Genomic DNA, 12,614 nt, shown 5'->3' with positions numbered 1-12,614 from the left:
GAAAAATAATGTTTGTTCTGCTAATAACACAGAAAGGTGCACATTTAATATGCTTGGTTTGCATTGAAAGTATGATGTATGTACATTTGGGTCATCACACAGTTTTAATAAAGTTTTTCCTATAATAAAAAGTAAGATTTAAATGCAAGTCTTACAATTTAAAGGTGTTGCCAAGGTTGTGAGATAGTCATAAAACGGTACATAACACACATGATAGAACTGCTCTGTCTGCTAGAGAAACAGCCAGTGGCAAGTTTAATTCTTTCTGGATTTGCTTTTGTTGGTAAAAGAAATCAAAGGTAACATTTATATTGTCTACTGGAAACATTGGTTATTTATTCTCTCTGGCTTCATAAATCACTTTGGTTATCTCATGACTTCGACTGGACAGTAGCTTGTGGGTAAATTATTAATGTCTTGGAACTGACATGCTTTCTTTCTTTAATTAAAACAGAAGCATGCAATACATTGTTGGGTGCAAATTAATTGTTTGATACAATTTCGTAGTCATCATTCCACACTCTGGAGAATATACTTTTTTTTTAACGCTTTTGTTTAGTGAAACAAATATTACTTAGCCAAAGAGGGAATTACAGGTTTTATTTAAGTTTTAAAAATGACACTGGGATTGACTTACTAGAGGAATAGAGAATGTTCATTTAGTAAAGTGAATATGATGAAGCAGTGTTTACTTTGAATACCCAAACCCGTGCAAAGAAAAAAGCCGCAAAAAAAAACATGTTTTTTGCTTTAACATGGTCAAGATGATTTTTAAACCAATAACAGCTTCAGCTTATACATTAAGGTTAACAATACGTTTGCAAAGTTGAAGTGAACCGACATCATGGATTAATAAGCAGTTACAACATAAATGATCTCATCCCAAACAGCAGACTTGAAAATAGTCAATGCATTGATTGAGATAAATGCTAGGAAAAGGGCAATGAATAGTGCTCGTGAAGGTGGCAAAAAAACAAAACCAGTCCATTTACAAGGCTTTAGTTTTAAGAAATACTAAATCCCTCTTCCAAAGAAAATCAATCAGTGCAATGAAAATGTTCACTCCTCCACCATTGGCTCAAAACGGCATACTCTCACCTTTCTAGTTGGACCTTTAAATTCCAGACTTCAAGAAGTTGATGACATAATAACATAGTTACATAGTAGGCAAGGTTGAATAAAGACAATAGTCCATCCAGTTCAACCTGTGTATTTGTATGTGTGTCAGTGTCAATAATCTTTTCCCATATCTCTGTATGTTGTGTTCTTTAAGATGCACGTCCACGAGTCTTTTAAAAAATATCAATAATCACTGCTGACACCACCAATTGTGGAAGGGGGTTCCTCATCCTTATCGCCCCCGCCAGTGAAAAAAACCCTATGCAGCTTAAGGTTAAACCCTTTTTCCTACACTGGGATCACCATTGAGGTATTTGTAAATCACTATCAAGTCTCCTCTCAAGCGAGTTCTCAAGTGAGAATAAGTTTAGTGCTTGTAGCCGGTCCTCGTAATTGAGGTCCCCCAGTCCCCTTATTAATTTTGTTGCCCTTCTCTGGACTGTCTCCAGCAACAGCCCATCCCTTCTGAGGACTGGTGACCAGAACTGGATGGAATACTCCAGATGTGACCTGACCAGAGTTTTATAAAAGGGCAGAATTATAGTTTTATCTCTGGAGTATATCCCCTTTTTTATACATGCTAATATTTTGCCAGCTTTGGTAGCCGCAGCTTGACATTGCATGCTATTGCTTAGTCTGTCTTCTACTAGGACCCCCATATCTTTCTCCATTCTTTATTCCCTCAGAGGTTCTCCCCCTAGTGAGTAGTTTGCATTTATTTTTAGTCCCCCAGGTGCATTACGTTACATTTCTCCACATTGAACCTAATTTACCATGTAGTTGCCCATCCCATTATTTTATTCAGGTCTTTCTGTAAAATTTCTGTACCCAGAAATGAAGTTATTACCCTGCTTTTTGTTGTGCAAAAACTGAGATTATTATTTGGGTTATTTATCCCATCCTTTATATCATTTATGAATAAATTAAACAAAATTGGTCTCAAGACAGAGCCTTGGGGTAACCCACTTACCACTCACGACCAGTGTACACGTTATTTATCACCACCCTTTGCAAACGCCTCTGTAACTAGTTTTCTATCCAGGAATAAACTCTATGGTACATGCCTACAGACCTCAGTTTGTAGATTAAGTTTTTATGGGGAACTTTATTGAATACCTTTGCAAAATCCGAATACACCTATCACGTACCTCATAGCAGAGACCTCTCGTACAGCCCTAGCTCAAGGACCACTGGAGTTGCAACAGTGGCCACGAGTGTAATCTGAGCTGAGCTGGATGGCTGAAGCAGCGGATGGCAACAAGAACAGCAGATGCAGGCACACAGCAGATGTAGGGCCAGCATCATCAGGCACTATGAGGAGCAGGACAGACGGATAACTGGATGCAGAGTCAGATAAGCCAGGTTAGCAACAGAGGATCAGGTATCAGCATAAACAGCAGGCACAGAATGTTTAAGGTGCAGGCATAGGTTGGCAACAGGATATAAGGCAGATGGAAGATATAACAAAGGCTTTAAGGAAAGCTGAGGTCAGGCTAGAAGGAGAGCAAGCGTGGTCAGGATAAGCCAGGTCAAACACAGGAATCAAGCAGAGATCACAGGTATACGGGGTAAAGCTGCAGATCAGACATCAATGCACTAGTGCAGCTGCTGCCCTTATGTTGGCCATTTGGTGCAAGCATTAATGGCTAACGTTCGAGTGCATTTTAGCAAATGCACAGATGCGTTTGCAAGTCCGTGCTAATATTTCCCTGCATGCTCATAGGCGTTAGCCTATGCCCTGACAAGACAGCCACCTGTAGATGCACATCTGCACATGCAAATCTGCCTCTGCCTAGGAGCTTCGGTTGCACTATGGCCAGCATGCCCTGACAACAGGGGACATATGGGGTGGTGATAAATGGGGAGTACTCTGAATGTCCAGGGGTGGGTAGTGGGGTCCCCCCGGGGTTCTGTGCTGGGACCAATCCTGTTTAATTTGTTCATGAACGACCTGGAGGATGGGGTAAACAGTTACATTTCTGTATTTGTGGATAGTACTAAGCTAAGCAGGGCAATAACTTCCCCCGCAAGATGTGGAAACCTTACAAAAAGATCTGAACAAATTAATGGGGTTGACAACTTCATGGCAAATGAGGTTCAATGTAGAAAAATGTAAAATAATGCATTTGGGTGGCAAAAATATGAATGTAATCTATAAACTGGGGGGAGAAACTCTGGGGGAATTTAGGATGGAAAAGGACCTGGGGGTCCTAGTAGATGATAGGCTCAACAATGGCTGCTGCTAACAAAGCAAGCAGAATATTGGCATGCATTAAAAAGGGGATTAATTCCAGAGATAAAATTCTCCCGCTCTATAAGACTCTGGTCCGGCCACACCTAGAGTATGCTGTCCAGTTCTAGGCACCAGTCCTCAGGAAGGATGTACTGGAAATGGAGCCAGTACAAAGAAGGGCAACAAAGCTAATAAAGGGTCTGGAGAAAATTAGTTATGAGGAAAGGTTGCGAGCACTGAACTTATTCTCTCTGGAGATATGATTTCAATTTCCAAATACCATACTGGTGACCCTACAATAGGGATAAAACTTTTTTGTTGAAGGGTTTTTAACAAAACTCGTGACCACTCATTAAAATTAGAAGAATAGAGATTTTCTGATGCTGATTACTAATATTACATAGTTACATAGATAGTTAGGTTGAATAAAGACACCAGTCCATCCAGTTCAACCTGAGTGAGTGTCCACAATTGTCCCTATCCCTGTACATTGCACACTCACATTGGTCCCTATCCTCAAGGAGCTCACAATCCAAGGTCCCCCTTCATTTACTAGGGTCAATTTTAGACAGAAGCCAAGTAACCTACCAGCATGTCTTTGGAGTGTGGTTAGAAACCGGAGTACCTGGAAGAAACCCAGGGAGAACATGCAAACTCCAGGCAGGTAGTGTCGTGGTTGGGATTTGAACCAGCGACCAGTATATTGATACTGTTTTCATCAGCAAATTCTTGGATATAGTCCCTTATCATCCCCTCCAATTATTTACCTACTATTGATGTTAGGCTGACTGACCTGTAGTTTCCAGGAATATGTCTCTGCCGTTTTTTGAATATTGGTACCACATTGGCATGTCTCCAATAAGCTGGTCCTGTCCGTATGCTGTCTCCAAAGTTTATGAATACTGGTCTAGCTATAACCCGGCTGAGTTCTTTGAGGACTCTCAGGTGTAAGACATCTCGTCCTGGAGATTTGTGTTAAGCATTTCTAGTCTTTTCTTGACTCCGGCCTCTGTTAGCCACGAGGGCACATTCCGCTCCGTCTTACTAACAATACAGTCATGGTCAGTATACCCCTCCTTTTCCTAATGTTTCCATAATATTGGGTCTGCACTGAGTTGCAAAAGAGAGATCGCTCACAGCAGCCCTGCTTGAATACAGAGGATCCTAAGCTGTTAGTCTGTTTCATTAGAGCGTTGAACTCCTGTGTACTTGTGCAGAGCGATTGTTAAATTTTATATAATGTGAGCGTATTTAAATAAACAATTTGGTTTTATGATGTAAATGTGAAAGCACTGGTTTGTTTGTTCTTCTTTCTGTTTGGTACTGGTGTACATTGGTCATGGAGCTGGCTCTGAAGAAAAAGAGTTTATATTCCTCTATTCTGGCTAATTAAAGGAGGACCTTCCCAATTTGAGCTTTTATCATTTAAAGGTCCAACTAAGGAGGTGAGAGTTTGTCCTTTTGTGCCCACAGTGGAGGTGTGAACATTTTCATTGCTCTAATTGATTTTTTTGGAAGAGGGATTTGGTTATTTCTTAAAGCTGAAGACTTGTAAATGGACTAGTTTTATTTTTTGCTCTTTGTTTGGAACCCTCACAAGCACTATTTATTACTGTTTTACTAGCATATATTTCAGTTAGCACATGCATTTTTAGGTTTGTTTGGGATGAGATCATTTATGTTATAACAGCTGTTTACTCAGCAGTATTGGTGGATTCACATAGTTATTAATTCCAACATGGTGCAGTTTTTTTTTCTCTTTGTGGTGTTTGAAAGTTTTTTAATAACTTCAACTTAATTTGTAATCATTGTTGTGGTATGTGCAGGTTCTTGATTGTTATATTTTTAACCGTGCAAGGTTCTTGTAAACAGTGAGATTGTTTTATTAAAGAAATTAAGGCTTTGCATCTGTTCACATTGCAAAGTATCTCTTCATTTTGAAAAGTGAATGATGATAAATAAGGTGAAGCTGTGTTCACTTTAAATACTCAGCCTTTTTTTTCGAAGGTTTTCAAAGTGAGCACAGCTTCATAACAGAACAGATACATTGCAATGTGAATATTCTCTTTGCTAGGTGAACAACTTCTACGCTTTTGGTGCTTACATAGAGCCTTCCTCTTAATTCGCCTGCAAACACTCCTGTGTCCAGACTGTGTAGGCATGCAGGGGTAATCACAATAGAGACTCTAAAGTCAGATTTTAGTCTGTGCTTACAGCACGTAATGTTTGTTTATAATAGAAGGCTGGCAGGCTGCCATGTCCCTGCTGCCAGAAAAAAGAAAGGAAGAGCTGACATTTTAGTGCCTCTGTTTCCAACTTTAAATATGAATTTCCTTGCCGCTACAGAGGTAAGTTGAGGCTTGCATGAAAGCTTTTTTCTGTTTTTAAGAATGTATTTCCTTTCTACTTCTGCTGTTATCTTCCGTATTTTGGAGTCTTCTTAGCAAATGTTAAGCAATTAGCAGAAGTTGTTTCAAAAAAGCTAAAGTATGAGTTGAACAGGAAAATCATTAATGTGTAAAATTAATCACATATTATTTTGTTATTCTTTTGCTTTGCTTTAATTAAATTAAACACTTTTCATCTGACAATCTATTAACATTCTTGTGTTTTTTTTAATAGCGCTGGTGTAGGAAGGACTGGAGTATTCATAACTCTGAGTATTGTATTGGAAAGGATGAGATATGAAGGTGTTGTAGATATCTTCCAGACTGTCAAAATGCTGAGAACACAGCGACCTGCAATGGTACAGACAGAGGTGAGTGGGCTGCTAACTAGCAATGCCCATGTAAGATTCATTGCCATTTTTTATTGTTCATCTTTTCTTTAATGTCTCTTCGTAAGTGTGTGTTTCATTGATATAGCAGTGTTATTTTATGCTGTCAAGAGCATGAAGTGCTGCACAGGCTAGTACCAGCATCAGATAATAGGGTTTTCACAGGCTATTTCCATACAGTACCTTTTGGATATTGACACAACTGCATATTTTCTTGCAAGTACTTGTTGATACAGAAAGTATCTTTCTGAGCTGGCTGTAAAGCTTTACTGAATTAATGTAGTGAGTTTATCACCGAAAACCAATACAGGATGGATAATCAAGTGAGATCGACATGTTATGTTTACTGAAAACTTTGACCTGTAAACTCCATTAGTCTTGAAATACTTTCTGTTTTTATAAAACTGCAAGTGCTTGCAAAAAGAGGCCCATTTCCTTACAATTCAGTGGACTCTGAAGTACATTACTGTATGAAAATACAAATCAGCATTTCTCTGGAGGTTTTGTTTAACCACTTCTCATCCCACCCATAGTCACATGACATCCGCAGAGGGGATCTTTTATCCCAGTCGGGCGTCATAGGACGTCCTTCGCTGCCCACCGGCATAGGGCCGTGTCTCCAAGGAGCCGATGTGGGTGCCCGGTGGCCGCGATGTCTGCTGGGCAAGCGCAATCACTCGTGACAGAGCAGAAATGTGGATCTGCATTTGTAAAAACACAGATCCATGTCCTGTCAGGGGAGAGGAGACAGATGGTGTGTTCCTAGTATAAAGGAACACCGATTGGTCTCCTCCCCCAGTGAGTCCCGTCACCCCACAGTTAGAACACACAGTCAGGGAACACATTTAACCCCTTGATCGCCCCCCCCCTAGTGTTAACCCCTTCCCTGTCAGTGACATTTATACAGTAATCTGTGGCTATTTATAACACTGATCGCTGTATAAATGTCAATGGTTTCAAAAAAGTGTCAAAAGTGTCCAATCTGTCTGCTGCAATGTTGCAGTCACAATAAAAATCCCAGATCTCCGCTATTACTAGTATAAAAATAATAATAAAAATTCCATAAATGAATAACCTATTTTTTAGGCGCTATAACTTTTGCGCAAACCAATAAATATATGCTTATTGCGATTTTTTTAACCAAAAATATTTAGAAGAATGCATATCGGCTTTGTTTTGGGATATTTATTATAGCAAAAAGTAAGAAATATGAAATTTTTTCAAAATTGTCTTTTTTTGTTTATAGCGCAAAAACTAAGTCGATCAAATACCCCCAAAAGAAAGCTATATTTGATTGGGAAAAATGATCAAAATTTCATTTGGGTAAAGTTTTGCATGACCACGCAATTGTCTTTCAAAATGTTACAGCGATGAATGCTGAAAATTCGCCTGGACAGGGAGGGGGGTGAAAGTGCCCTGTATTGAGGTGGTTAAACACTGTGAAAATGAACAAAAATGCCCAGTTTTACTGCATTAAAAGTAGAGTGTATTCTACAATGTAAGCATTATCTCCTCTGGCCCTTTGTTTTCTGCTCTGTTGAATAATGCCCATACTTGTATATTAGTCCACATGAGAAAACACCAAACAACGACTAAAGATATATATTCCACTCCAAATCTTTTTCTATTCCTTTGAAATATTGTTTTTTCTTCCAGTATCAGACTTTTCCAGCTTTTCATTTCAGCTTTTCTTATGCTTGCTATCAGCTTCCCACAATTCACTGTATTGCAAAAGTCAGGCTGGGAGAGGAAGAAGCAGTATAGGGAACCAGTCAGTTGTGCAGCAGTGCCCATGTACACATGCTGATAGGAGAAAAGAGAATGATAGACAGACAAGACCATTAGCCTTTTGTTTCTTCTTTTAGTCACAGGCTAGGAGGGGGAGAAATCTGTAAGTGTTACTTAACTGAAATGGTTAAGTTAAGTGTTACTTAACTGAAATTGAGAATTACCAGGTCTCCTGCCTTGTGAATCTCATAAATGCAAATTATTTGACAGGTAAACCAGCTCTTATATATGTATTTCATCTCTTTACTTGCCTGGATTTCAGTTGTTTATAAGAAATCAGCAAACCTGCATTTTTTGGAACGACAAGGGAAATACAGTTGGGAAACTTACCTCTCATTTCCCAAGTTTTAAGATTAAGATCCACACAATTCATTACAAATGTATACAGAAATTGAATAATTTAATTTGTGGGCAAGCCTGCCTCTTTAGAGTTTCTGCAAAGGTTACAATTTGTACCTTTGTCATGACTTCTGGTATTAATTTTCTTTTATGTATTCTGAACAACTGCAAAGAAGACATAACAACAAAAGAGAGCCCTGACATCACAGAACAATTATAGTTTAATAAAATATAAAATATACACAAGTGCAGTATCCAAAACAGTCAGCAGTGATTTCTTTTTGACATGTTTAACCTACTATGCTCTGGTCAAGCCAAATTTCTGAACTATGACATTTTTTTTTTTCCTCTCATATGTCAACTGTTTTCAAAAGCATTTTCTTCTTTTGTAGGACCAGTATCAGTTCTGTTATCGAGCAGGGCTTGAATATTTGGGCAGCTTTGATCACTATGCAACGTAGAGGTTTCGTCCCATACTGGATTTCACCTGCAGGCCCTTCAAGATCCAGAGAGCCTCCTCTGAGCCATAAAGTGTGCTTGGGAAGTGTTTGATAACTCCTAGGTAAAGACCAATTACAATAATTGGAACCAGACAAAAAATTAATTAAAAATAGAAAAATACAAACTATTTTTTGGGTGGACCAAGAATACACAGTTCAATAACCTAAGCAAATGTAAAATTTGAGACTGGTGAAACAGCTGAAGGATTCATTTCACCAACATGTCTCAAGGAATCAAATGCTATGGAAGGAAAGACGTGAAATGAGAAACATTATTCTCTCCGAGACCGCATGAGTGTTCAAAGATTGAAGCTTAGGAATACAACAGCAGGATGTTAAATACGTCAGCTTCGCCTTCCTAAGACAAGTGCAGTCTTTGCAGCGATGTCAACCCTTCTCTATCAACAATCATGATAACGCATTAGTAAAACAAATGGGTGGGAAGTGTCTAAAGAAAATCAAAGTCATTTATTTAGTTTTTTAGTATTGTAAAGATACTGCTGACCTGTGCTTCAATATTAACTGTGTAAACTTTCTTTTCTTTTTTCTTTTTTTTTAACAAAAAATTTATAAGAAGTAAATAAAACATTGCATAACTGTTAATTTTCGATCAAGAATTGTATTATTATTTTTTTTATGCGGTAGAACTGTTATATGTAATAATTCTCATTAGAGACACTATAACATTTAAAATGATGCACATTCTTGTGCACCCTCACATGAAATCATCCTTTTCATCCCTTTTTTTATTTTAATCACAGCCTTTATTTCCAGTTACTTTATGACATTTTTAACATATCTATTTTTACAACAAGACAAGCTATTTTTTTTTTTCATTTTGCTTGGAATCAACAGGGAGTCGCAAAGTATAAAGCTGCTGTAAACCTGACTATATATAAAATTATATATACAGTATATGTATATAAATACACACACATACACAACCAATATATATATATATATATATATATATATATATATATATATATATATATATATATATATACACACACACACATATATATCTGTTCTTCCATGTTTTCATTTTGTTAATCAGTCTGGAGATTTTTACAATCCATAAGACCATCTCATGTCATCCTGAAGGTTGCATTTCAATGTTTATTCTTTTTGCCATTTATTTGGAAAGAAATGAGGAATGCACATCAGTGATATGCTAGGTTCGCCGCCCAAATAGATAGACACATTTCTATGTGCTCACAATGTATGTATTTTATGAAACCGCTTTATATTTTTATCCCTTTAGTGCAATAATAAACCATCTTGTATATTATACAGCGTATGTGCATGCAAGAAAGGTCAGTGTTTATGGAAGAGAAATATATTGTATTATAAGATGTATGAAAGAGTTTTCATGCAAATTGTATCAAATCATTTATTGCGTGTGCTATATAATTAAAGCTATAATTTGTAAACTATGTAAAAAAAATAGAAAAACAAAAAAAAATTACACAAGGGCAAAGCCAAAAATCACTGCTCTGCTTAGAAATAATGTAGCTTTTTGCATCATGGCAGTTTTGAAATGCTTTTTTTTTCTTTCTTTTTTGCATTTAGAGTGCCTTATATTTAATGCTTTTAAGCTACATTTTTTTTGGACTTCTCAGTTCGCTTTCCATAATGTCATATCTGTTTTATTTTAGAAATATGTATTTTTTAATGACTTCTTTTATGTCACATTAACCCTTTATTTTTTCTTAGTGAGAGCAGTATGTAAGAGATGAGTAATTATTATTAGCACTTCTACACTAGCAAGAGCTCATTTCTCTATCATCTTTCAGCTATCAAACACAAAACTTTACTTGCTACCTGCATAGTGTTTAATGTAGCTTATCATTTCAGTAGGATCTAGCAACTGGAAAATGATCTGGTAATCGGTGTGCCTTTGTAATGTCACTAGGTGCTAATGAATTGATTGGCTGCACTGCCCAGAATATTGGTTGGCCGCGGCATAAGTGGGTCCTAGTAAAGTGTGTTCTTATGATTAATAACTCATCCAAAAATACGGTTGCTTCCAGTGGGTGAGAGCAAAAAAAAAGCATTTTTTGGAGTGCATTTTGGAATGAGACATGCCATTTAAATAGCACAAGTAGGCACTTTATTACAGTAACTTATTTTTTACATAAAATATGTTGTGCCATTGTGTTGACTCACTGCTCATTTTAGCCAGCTGTCTTACATGAAATAAACAATGTAAAACAAAGTATTATCAAGCAGGTTTGAGAATGTTTGCATTTCTGGATTCATCACAGGTGCAGATTTTTTTTTTTTTTTTATCCACACGTGCTCACTTCATGCTTGGCAGTCATTTTGAAAAATAGCCTCTGTGAAGGGTTGTCATAGCACTTTTGTAATTGTTAATAATAATGGAAGGCTACCTCGGATTCAAAGACATATATCAAAGCAACATAAAAAAAGAATGTGCTTTTCTTGGGGTATCTTTGTTATTATTTTTCTTGTCTGAACAGTATTCATGGAATTGTTCTAAATGTGTTTGTTACGCAATTGCAATCAAGAATAGAAGTTATATCATCTCTTTAAATATTTATTATTGCATAGATCATATTTTTATAGTCACTGCAACAGAACTAAATGTTTTAAAACATCGTGTTACAAAAACATTTGTTTTTGCTTAAACCCATTCTCTCATTTACTTAATGTAGATTTAGTTAAAATCATTGATGTGCATTCCACTTTCTGTGTATTGTCTGTATTATCATGATACTTAATTAAAAAAGCATCTTTATCTGCAAAATACATCAAAAGCAGAAATGCATTTATTAAGCATTATTGGTACGGTGCTATAATTTACCTATATTAGTATAGTTATGTATAATTTTGTAATTAGTTACATTGAAAGAAACCATAAACACAATTTGTATAGAACTACATTATAGCTCTCAATTTCTTTTTCTTTTCTTTTTTTCTTTAACACTTGGTTAGTATTAAAGAAAGATGAGGACTTTGAGGTGGGCCCTTTGGGGAGAATTGCACTTTCTAAAACTTTGTACTATGCACTGCCCTATTGATTCTACACCCAGTAATGTTATTACTTGAATCCATCTTTAAACAGCAACAAAAACAACCAATTGTGCTATAGAATCCACATCTGTGTAAATAACACAATACGTTAAAAAAAAAATGGTTTTGTGTTGACAAAAGTGCAGATGCTTTTTTTCTCCCTTTATTTCCATTTCGATGGCAAGCCTTGCTAACAGAAAAATATCTTCCCGATACTCCAAAAAAATTCTAGAAAAGTTTGACAATTCCACCTTTTACATATGTTTTGTGGCTTTGCCATTGAAGCTTGGAGTGTCTATACAAGAATAATACAAATTGTGTTCTTTGCTCTTGTTTTGGATGCATAGACTGAAAAAAAAAAAGTTATAAAAAATAAACTTGTAAAATGGCTTGTTAAAAATACAATTACCTCTACTTAGTAGTACGCGTAAATGTTTTACAAGATGAAAGGCGTGCTTTTTATTTTCTTACTTCGTTACATCGGTGGCGAAAGAAGTGTGTCTGAAAATCAGTTCTTTGCTGACACAAGTTCCATTTGTTACAAATGAATTCTAATAAAAATGTCAGTGTTATGCAGTCCTGGTTATCTTTTTTTAATCTGATTCTGCCACTTTGGTTACAGATGTAATTACATGGGTGAACCAGTATAATTATAGATTTGTACATCCTTTGTCAGTTTCTTCTATTTCCTTCTATTCATATAATGTACATTTGTGAATACTTATTGGAAAACTATTATTTTGTTAATCATTTTTTTTTGTAAAAATGTTAATTCAAATTCTTGCTAAGAAGAACACATTTATTGTATCCATTTTGCAACAGT

General features: G+C 36.5%; 1 protein-coding gene across 28 annotated transcripts in view; it reads left to right on the top strand.

Annotated features, from left to right (window-relative positions):
• Positions 1-12,367, top strand: part of PTPRD (protein tyrosine phosphatase receptor type D) — a 2,297,910-nt gene extending 2,285,543 nt beyond the window's left edge. For all 28 annotated transcript variants that reach the window (XM_077475060.1, XM_077475071.1, XM_077475065.1 and 25 more), the window contains 2 exons: positions 5,975-6,110; positions 8,648-12,367. In XM_077475060.1, coding sequence (XP_077331186.1) covers positions 5,975-6,110; positions 8,648-8,716 — 205 coding nt within the window. In that variant the 3' untranslated portion in view covers positions 8,717-12,367. The remainder of the gene's footprint in view (positions 1-5,974; positions 6,111-8,647) is intronic.
• Positions 12,368-12,614: the final 247 nt, after the last annotated feature.

This window comes from Lithobates pipiens, unplaced genomic scaffold (assembly GCF_037356315.1).
Source record: "Lithobates pipiens isolate NorthernLeopardFrog02 unplaced genomic scaffold, aLitPip1_a1.2 Scaffold_13, whole genome shotgun sequence".
NCBI classification, from domain to species: Eukaryota; Metazoa; Chordata; class Amphibia; order Anura; family Ranidae; genus Lithobates; species Lithobates pipiens.
This window is presented reverse-complemented; position numbering and strand designations above follow the sequence as displayed.